At 43.5% G+C, this 10,310-nt stretch overlaps 1 protein-coding gene across 1 annotated transcript in view; it reads left to right on the forward strand.

Moving 5' to 3' along the window:
• Positions 1-9,869, forward strand: part of epha8 (eph receptor A8) — a gene marked incomplete at both ends in the record, with an annotated part of 97,983 nt that extends 88,114 nt beyond the window's left edge. Inside the window, 9 exons of the mRNA XM_079218348.1 lie at positions 183-250; positions 522-647; positions 1,189-1,374; positions 2,313-2,374; positions 3,043-3,252; positions 7,546-7,695; positions 7,792-7,982; positions 8,879-9,037; positions 9,755-9,869. Of these exons, the coding sequence (XP_079074474.1) occupies positions 183-250; positions 522-647; positions 1,189-1,374; positions 2,313-2,374; positions 3,043-3,252; positions 7,546-7,695; positions 7,792-7,982; positions 8,879-9,037; positions 9,755-9,869 (1,267 nt within the window). The remainder of the gene's footprint in view (positions 1-182; positions 251-521; positions 648-1,188; positions 1,375-2,312; positions 2,375-3,042; positions 3,253-7,545; positions 7,696-7,791; positions 7,983-8,878; positions 9,038-9,754) is intronic.
• Positions 9,870-10,310: the final 441 nt, after the last annotated feature.

Below are 10,310 nucleotides of genomic sequence, written 5' to 3' on the forward strand. Positions count from 1 at the left end.
GCATTACAAAGTTTCCCTAAGTGATGAATAGCGCTTTTGAAGTTCATAATTCATTATGAACAGCTATTGATTTATTCATTATGAGCCGAGTTTGATCGTACAAATGTTTCATTATTGTCCTGTATTCATCCCACTGTGTGTGTGTGTGTGTGTGTGTGTGTGTGTGTGTGTGTATTGTATAGACACTGTGGCTACAGCAAAGCCTTCCAGGACTCTGATGAGGAGAAGATGCACTACCAGAACGGTCACGGTATGTGTGGCCTCACTCCTCAATTATAATCACTAAGCGCACGTATTGATTAGACTGCATGTAATAAAGTTCATACTTCCAGCAAAAAATGTTCAGCACAGGATCCCCCGCTGTTTATTCTCTCTCTATCTCTCTCTCTATCTCTTCTGCTTCTTTCTGTGCGCCAGCTCTTTTCTTTCATCAAGTCTTCCCTCACACAACAGCGACGAGGGGCTCAGTCGCCGCTCTCATTCTCCGATATGTGACCGAATGCTAATGCTGTTTATCTTAGTGTCATTCCCCGACGCGAGGTTCTACATCGACCCGCACACGTACGAGGACCCCTGCCAGGCGGTCCACGAGTTTGCCCGAGAAATTGAAGCTTCCAGGATCAAAATAGAGAAAATCATTGGCTCAGGTAAAAATAAAAAGTTAAACCTGTGTGTGTGCGCACATACACACACACACACACACACACACACACACAGTGAGAATCGTTGGCCGGGGCTAACTTAAAATCATTGGCCAGTGTAAAGGCTGCGGTGTGCAGCAGAGAGGAGGATGGCAGAGCGGAATCAGAGCGTTGCGTGAGGCTGTCAATCAGAGCTCCTCAGACCGACAGGGAATACTAACTCTGTGTCGGCTCCACAATACACCGAGCTGCTGGATGTAACTCCTGCAGACATGAAGAGAAGTGTAGACTTGAGGAAGATAAATAAGCAATCACACTTTTAAAGTTCTTCTGAGATAAGTATTAATGAGAAAGAGGCTGATGGAGGATTAGCTTACTTCTACTGTTGCACATATGGACGTGGATTTCTCTTCTCAAACGCAGCAAATTTACTTTAGACACATTTACAATGATTTCTTATATGTTATATGTGGCACATATGTGTACAGTGCATGTGTGATGAGTGGATTAGTGCTGAATTGGAATCCTTTCTTGTGTTTTTGTTTAGGGGAGTTTGGGGAGGTGTGCTATGGACGCATGAGACTCCCGGGGAAGCGAGACATCCCCGTGGCCCTGAAGACCCTGAAGGCGGGATACACGGATAAGCAGAAGAGGGACTTCCTGGCGGAGGCGTCCATCATGGCCCAGTTCGACCACCCCAACGTCATTCGCCTGGAGGGAGTGGTGACCCAGAGTATGCAACCGCTAAAACTATATATTAGTGTCAATATAGTCATTTTTAAGAGAGTTACGACTGTTAATGAGCATGCTAAATAATAGTGAAATACATTTCTAGGTTACATAGGCTTTAGAACTCTTCTTTTGACTTGTAAAGACTTTAGGGGGAAAAGGGTTCCTCGAGTGCCTCTGTGGCTAACTGTGGAAAAGAAATAGCTTTTTCTCTGATATCGCAAAAGCATTCATTCATATGTTTTATCTGTGGAAATAGGACATCATTCTTTTGGACCTCACATACGCCACAATCAGTGTTGAACATGCATGTAAATAAGTATTTAAAAGTATTAAATATCCTGCAGATATGTCTCATTCCCAACTGGTCGCAACGCCTTGGCGTCACTTTAACTCACTAGTTAGTCCAACGCGGCGAGTTGTGAGGCTCCACGACGGTCTCTGTTTTAAACAACGTGAATTAGAAAAAAACTACTTGGTTAGGTTGAGGGGAAACATTGTGGTTTGGGTTCAAATGAAGCGGCAACTCCCGGTGCTAAGAAATGAAGCCGACACAGAAGTGACAAAAAACTGCAGTTCCTCAAAGGACCACTTGAGGCCGGCCACAAAAGCGAGTCAATCAGCTCCACAGACGATCCACCTCTTTGCCCACTTTCGCCAGAAACCTATGGGGGACGGATATATTTCATGGTTAAAATAAGTATGTTCGTTACGAAAGCAAAGTTACAAAGCCAACATAGATTTTTGGTGTCATATGTGACACGAACAGTGGCCTCCTTGGTGAAAGTTATGCGTTTGAGCTTGTAGAGTCTCATACAGACGTTAAAGGATGCCTTGTGCGTCGAGGTCCGTGATAAAGTGTCGCTAACTGAGGACCTGGGAATGAGGCGGGTCTGGTTCAGCGTAGGAAGGAGTCCTGAAGGTTCCCGTTTGTTCCCTCAGGCAAACCGGCGATGATCATCACTGAGTACATGGAGAACGGCTCTCTGGATTCCTTCCTCAGGGTTGGTATTGAAGCAGTAAAGGTTCCTGTTTTCATTATGTCTCTAGTGCAAAGCGCTTCTTCTGTTCTCTGTTATTGAGTAAGTGGCGATCTTTTTCTTCTCTGTTCAGCTATGAAAGCTATAACTATCACGACTTCTTAGCTTCCTTTACAAAGCTCTAATTCAAGCTGAGCGGATTCGTTTACAATGGAATTCCGGAAGGTTCTATAAGTGTTGGTGAATTTTTTTCCCAACACAGCAGGGAGAATGTACTCAGCGTACCTGGTTTTCACAGGAGAGCAACATCACTTCACGTCACATGCTTTTTATCAGAGAACCATTGTTGCCAGGCACCAGTGGTTCAGAGCAGCAAAAGTGAAAGTTTTCTCATAATCGAGATACAAGTTGATTTAACATTGTGTCACATCGACAATGTCAAACAGCTCCAGTATTTGCGTATATGAAGATACCGTGGATTATTACTTAAAAAGCAAATCCATGTCATGTTTTCTTCTCTTATCTGTACTCTCCTCTCTATCTTGATTAAAATCTCTTCTCCTATCACGCTCCTCATCTGTTCTGCTGCGCTACTGTCATGTTTTTGTTTTTTGTGTGATCTGCCATTAAAAATCTCTCTCCCTACCTCCTCCCTCCCGATCTTTCTTTTTTCCCCTTCCTCCTACCCGTAGAGGCACGACGGCCAGTTCACCATCATCCAGCTGGTCGGTTTGCTGCGCGGCATCGCGGCCGGTATGACCTACCTGTCTGACCTGGGCTACATCCACAGGGACCTGGCTGCCCGCAACATCTTGGTCAATAGCAACCTGGTGTGTAAGGTGTCTGACTTCGGCCTGTCCCGGGTGCTGGAGGACGACCCCGACGCTGCATACACCACCAGTGTGAGTTTTCACATTGAGGCAAGCATTGATGCAGCGCACACACACCCTCACACAGCTCTTTAAAGGAAGCGGCGATCACGTGTAATGGGTATGAAAACACAACCACAGTTTAAAACATGCATAAACTATTCCACTTAGGTCGTATAAACGCTATATGTCGAAATTACAGCCTCATGCAAACTTGCATAATGAGTGAGTTCCAGGCAGCGAGGAAGACCTTTTCAGGTTTTTAACGGGTGCTCCAGCGACTTAGTAATGCACTTCCATTGGGGGACTCCCAAGAGACATTGAAAATGGTTTTGTAAATGTAAAGCAGCAGAGGCGGATATATCTGGACGGGTGAAATTTCCCAAAACCCTGGATCCTACGTTTCTCTTATACAACCTATAGCAACCAATAGAACACCAATCAGACTTTTTTCTCTCCAGATACAAATTAAGACCATAAATATATAAGAAGTATATAGTCGTAGTAGTAGTAGTTTGTTGACTGCAGTTTTAAAGCGGTGGTTTGGTGTTTAGGCCGTCACCATCTTGGATTTTGGCCTTTTTTCTTTCAACCATTTAGCAAAAGTGTCCATGTTTGGACAGCGGAGGAATGACATTGAGATGCCGTATCTGGCTCTGGTACAGGCAGCGACCTGTCAATCACAGTAAGCCCCGCCTGAAAGCATACTCTGCTTTATGGTCTATTTGATTCTAAATGGACAATCATTTATTAAATGAACATCATATTGTATTGAAGAAGACTTGGAATTATAGATTGAGATCGTACACTTATGTTTACAATTTTTACTGAGGGGATAAATTAAGAGAGAAGTAGAGTCATTTTCTTATAGACTTCTATACAACCAGACTTCTTTTTGTAACCTGAGCAGTCGCCCCCTGCTGGCCATAAGAGAGAATGCAAGTTTAAGGCTTCGCTTTTTAGAACTTGAGGTTGCCGCCTGATTAAGATTCCTAAACTTAGGATATCCGTAAATGCCCATCTGGTATTGTGCAATCTGTTCCCCAATTTAAAGGGACACTCCATTTTATACATGAAGTTCAGTTTACTAGTCATAGTTGGTACTTCTCTGCCCATGGAAACACTTCTATTATACCGGGCTCTGGGCGCACAAATAATTATTTTTAAAAATAACCCTGATGATTTCATCCATTTTTAATAACATGTCATTTCAGTCCTCCCTTTCTTCGCCACAACATAATTATGTAATGAAATTTGATGATCAAAAGGTACATAAACTGTACTTTAAAAGAAATTCTAGACAATAAAGGTTTCAGTACGGTTCAGTTTCACAAAAAAAGCTGCCGTCAAATTAATATGCATTATTTGTGAATCACTTGCTTGAAGTGACGAGTAACAGCAGCAGCAGCTTTAATTCTTTAAACCCAAGCCAAGATAATTACGTCACTATGATGTGATGACAGAAGCCCAGGGAGGAAAGTGACACAAATAAATAAATTCTGATACATTTTTTAAGTCTGATTAGAAATGTTTATGACTTAAAAGCACGCTCTACCTCTCTTACAAAAAAAACTAAAATAATTAAGGGAACTTAAAAAGATTATCTTGACAAAAGCTTTTATATTCACCTGTTCACACACATGAGAAAACAATTTAGAAAATGGATCACCAGATTTCTTTCTTTTTTCTCACTTTCTGAGACAAAGTTCCTTCAGAGCCACAGAAGACATCAATCTACTGAGTAGTGCTCAGTGCTGCCTTTTATGTATAAATTGAGTTCCAACTTTAAAACTGCACTTTAGCAGTTTAACTGTATCTTATTTATCTTTCTTAAATAACTTGTATTCAAGAGGGCAGTTCCACTGAAATCCGGCCAAGAAAAAATGAAAGTTGGACACAAAAGCCACACAAATACAATGAAAGAAACTGAGAGAAAAGTGAAATCATCTCTGAGTGCTCCAGCAGAGAGCAGGCCAATATCAAACCTCCAGCCCGGTGAGCACAAGTGTATTAAGTCTTAACTGTAAAATAAAATAAAGCCAAGCTCCTTGCAGTGTCTGACGCTATCAGCTCGCAGCGGATGGAAATCAGCATTTGACACATTTGTCTGTTACAGTCTGTTGAAGCACGGCAATCAGATTACAGGACGCGAGGTGATTACATGCAGCATCACAGAGACATGCTGCTGTGGGAGGAAAGGGTTGTTAATGATGATATTACAGACGCTATAGTGTCATCTGGAAATTAATGGCTGATCATGGCTGATGATAAACACGGTTCTCGTTACTGTCCGGGAGTGAATGAAAAGCTGCCTTTTGGATGGAATCTGGCAGCAAAGTCCCTTTGAAGACGCTGCGAGTGCCGAGACCCCGAGTGACGGATCCAGGCCTCCAGCATGTTGCAGGTGTTTATGGTTTAGGAGGACGTCAGGTGTGTGTCTTTGTGTAACGGGCTGCGTTTTGAGAGCAACCTTCGGATGTTTAAAATAACCCACTTGGGAGCGCTTTGTTTGTTTCAGAAGCGACGCGTCCATCCGTCAGCCTAATTAAGTGTCACTTTTATATCAAGAGTATGGTGTAAGTAGTTCACATACTTGCTAACATTTGCAAGTCTATTCTCGTCTCGGCCCCGCAACACATGTGCCCTGTTTAGTCATTTTCCCACGGCGTGTCTTTTAACTTTCTATGTTGTGGAGGTAAGTATTGATTTCAGTGAGTACTTCCCTAATCTTAATTTTATGCAACTTTTTACCTTAATGTCACCTCATCTCAGCGGATGAATTAATCTCATTTACTTGTTGATTAAAGTACTCAACATTATACACAGTCGCTAAAATGAGCCGCTTTCACTAACTGTAACATATAAATGCTCTTTACAGATTAAGACAGTACTAATAAAGCGATTATATGATGTACATTATATCATATGAATAAGGCTTTTCTGCATGAGTACTTTTGCTTCTTCTTTTTTTAAACTAAAGTCTATTTCTGTACCTTTTACTTGTGTAGGGTCATGTTTAGACTGTGGTAGTACCGCTTTAACTGAACCCGTGTGTCATCAGGGACATGTTTGGCTTGTTCAGTTAACAATCATCTTGACTGCATACATTTCGGAAAGGGTTTTCTTTTTTCTAATTTTGAAAATTAAGCCCCAGCTCCTATAATAGGTTTATAATAAACTGTTTAGCCAAAATACTCTCAGACCCTGAAGGACAAAAATGTCCCCATTGAAACCGATTCAAAGCACAATATTTGATCCCACGTCCATTACAGCACAACATCGAGCATTCTATCATTTCAGGCTTTCAATCTTGAGCTCTGGACTCGTTTCTTGTGGATTAATAAAAACATGTCAGGGTTAAAAATCGGACAATATTAGTTAAATTGATTTTTTTTTTGATATATGACATCAGAGCAACTTTATATAAAGGGATGCACAAACATTAAACCAAAATAATGAGCTAAAAGACATTAAAATGCTCCGTAGAGCTGAGAGGAACTGAAGTATTATGAAGTGATAATCTTCTGCTGACCCCTTTCAAATGTATATCGTAATTTGATCCACTGTTAATATAAAAATATGAATTAGTCTAACTTTAAGTTCGGATCCATTGCATTTACTTGATTCAACAGAGAATATTGTACACACACAGATCCCATTTCTTTACTAAACGTGTTTTTGATCACCCCCCAGCTGTCTTTAAACAGATGTGGGGTCTACCCTCCCTGGTAAATGTTGAGGCTGAAGAATTGTCTTGTTCACTGTCCCCACCTGGATTTAAAGGTTAAGGCCAGCATCAATCTATATCTTCCTTACGATCCCAGAGCAAGACCAAAATCAACAACGAATCACACTGTCTGTGACACTCAGCTACAAGTCCCTTGTAGACATAAGACATAAATCTTTTTTTTTTTTTAAAGGCTCAATCATTTTCATAGACAGCTGGGCATTGTAGTTTTTAGCAAACCTCCCTCAAAACTTAAAAATTGTTGGGTACTATTTTCATACGCGGATGAATACACATTTGGTGCAGAAACATGTCAACCAGTGCAACAATGTGGCTCATTTATGGGTTTTTGTTCACATTTTTGGACAATAATGGAGCTATACGGCATCGAGGAATAAAATATTTTAATACAAAAATCAGGCCTTTCACACAAAGACATTCTTTGATAGCTTTGGTCTTTTCATGGGATTTATTGACAATGATAAGAAAGAATATCAAACATAGCAAAACTAACCCCTTTATTCTGCGATCATGAGGTGGATTCTATAACTAAAGAGGGCCTGAAACACCCTGGTCAATCGTCTTTATTCTCCCAGCAGGGCGGGAAAATTCCAATCCGCTGGACTGCCCCCGAGGCCATCGCCTACAGGAAGTTCTCCTCCTCCAGTGACGTGTGGAGCTACGGCGTGGTCATGTGGGAGGTGATGTCCTACGGAGAGCGACCGTACTGGAACCTCACCAACAGAGACGTGAGCGCTGTTTGTTTCACCAACTAGCCGCGCTCACCGCGTCGTTCGCAGCAGGCGCTGTAGTCTCGTGCATATATTTCTTTTCTTTTTCTGCAGGTGATCAAATCCGTGGAGGAGGGCTACAGGCTGCCCGCTCCCATGGGCTGCCCCGGTCCCATGCACACGCTCATGCTGGACTGCTGGCAGAAGGACCGCAACGAGAGGCCGCGCTTCTGCCAGATAGTCACCGTTCTCGACAAGCTAATCCGCAACCCGGAGAACCTGAAGTCCATGGACACACTCTGCAGGTGGGCGGACCGCTGAATAGATCCACGCTTTTACCATCGTGTCACATGCCGAGGAGTCTTTTGATTCAATTTGGCCAGACGGTTTCTCCCCACATTTAATCAAATATTGGTTCGCGTGATTAGCGGATTAAGCTGCAAAAGTCAGAGCGGGACGCCATCTGCGTGGGGCTGAGAAGATGATCCGCCGGACTATGTCTGGTGACGGGCTGTTAGGCTGCTAAGTAGCCGTCCTGGTGTGGGAGCCGGGGTGAATCCAATCTCATCCCGCTGCGTTCAAACATGAGCGCGGTGGGATGAATTTGCAGCCCAAAAGTTTCCCTCAAAGTTCTCCGGTAAATTAAGCGAGGGGCCGTGGAGCTTTTTCCCAATAAGCTCGTTCTTGATAGACGCGGCGTGCGCTCTGAGTAAAAGCCCGGCTGCGATATTGACATCGATTGCCGGCGAATCTGGGAGCACGTTTGAGAGGACACCCGGGGGCCGAAGACAGACCTGGGTAAATTGCTCAGTTTGGGTTCCGGGTCCACACGGAGCCAGTGGTGCACAACGCCGTGCGTATGTGTCGGCGTGAGGAAAAGGAAGCGCCGGAGCAGTGTTCAGGGTTCCTCCCTGAATAAATCTACCCAAAGCAGCCATCCAGCAACCACAGCCACCACCTCTTCTCTATCATTTTAACCGCTATTGATTTTCTGCCTCAGCTACAAGCGCATTTCAAAGCCCTCCCCTCCTCTTCCTACTCCCTCCCGGTCGCTCTGCCTCTTGCTCACTTTTTGCCTATTTTTCTCATTTTCCCACTCTCTCTAACTAATCTTTTTGTCTTCCCATTAATCTTCCTCTCTCTCTCTCTCTCTGTCCATCTATGTCCATCCGTCTCTCTCTCCCCTCTCTTTGTTCCGCAGTTTAAACAGTCCTCCGCTGATGGATAGAGCTATCCCAGACTTCAGCAGCTGTAACTCAGTAAACGACTGGCTGGACACCATAAAGATGAGCCGCTACAAGGACCACTTTGCGGCAGGGGGTTACCAAACTCTGGGACACGTCATAAGCATCAACCAAGGGTGAGTGCTGACGGTGGAGGAGGGTGATAACAACTCCTGTGGTTCAATCTGACGAGCGTCTATCACTGAGCTCCAGTCACAAGCAAGAAAAACCCTCAGGATCTTAGCTTGTTTCTATTTCAATCACCTTCAGGTCTTTCCTTCACAACTATCCTCATCTCTCCTTTAATATGCAAGTGAAAAGAGTCTGTAAACGATATGATCATTTGTGCTGGCCACAAAAGTGAAAAGCTGGTAAGAAAAGATGGAGGGGGAAAAGTCCCTCCCTGCACACTGCTTTGCCATTTAGTTTTTTTTTATCCATGTCAAGGTACTGTCAGTGAAGCTAAACAGTTCCTGTTTCACAGTATTCAGATAAGGCGAGGGCCAACGACACTCACGCAGTGTTTTGAGGCACCTGAGGACTTACATCCCCTTGCATGGCGAGTGCAATCAAAGGAGCAGAGACATCAGCCACTTCCTGGTGGCCTAGCGATGAGGATTCAAACCATTTTACCCAAAATCCTCGGTACAGTTCGAACCGGGGTGATGAAATGTTCAGTCAGTTGCAATCTGCAAACTCACCACTAGTTGCCAGTAAATCCTTCACACTGCTCCTTCAGTTACATAGCAACATTATCATCATATCATTTCTTTCTTGTTCTCTGTTGAATTTACTTGGCCGTCACAGATCACCACAACTCAGATGTGTGTGTTTCCCTGCTGTGTGTCGTGCAGGGACATCCAGCGGCTCGGCGTGACACTGATGGGCCACCAGAAGAAGATCATGACCAGCGTCCAGGTGATGAGGGCGCAGGTCCTCAACAAGAGTGTGCCGTCCGTGCACGTATAACTCCCACCGGCGAGGTTTTCTCTCTGCTAAAAATCTAGAAACCCAGGCTTCCACAAGGTCTAGAGGGACTCCGTGGAATTCAAGATGATCTGATGAAGGGGAGAGGAAGATGTGCGGGAACTTTACAAGACTTTTTCTCCCGAAGAGAGTGAAGAACAAAATGTGAAAGGTTTTAACTGTGGAGCGAGTAAAACACATGACTTCTTTGGGACAAGTCCGACCTTTAATTTTTTTTCTTTCATTGTTTCTTTCCCTATCCGAACCCATTTTTTGAGTTTAAACATCTCCTTTATAAATGGAAAGACTGCCTTAATTACCACAAATTATTTGAAATTGTATCGCCAGCGGAGAGAAGATAATTTATCAGTCCTGAATTTATCTGAGAAAAATGATTTACTGAACCAGACGATAGTACATGGAGTGATGTAGAGGGTGGGGATG

Source organism: Taurulus bubalis (genome assembly GCF_910589615.1).
Source record: "Taurulus bubalis genome assembly, chromosome: 5".
Lineage (NCBI taxonomy): Eukaryota > Metazoa > Chordata > Actinopteri > Perciformes > Cottidae > Taurulus > Taurulus bubalis.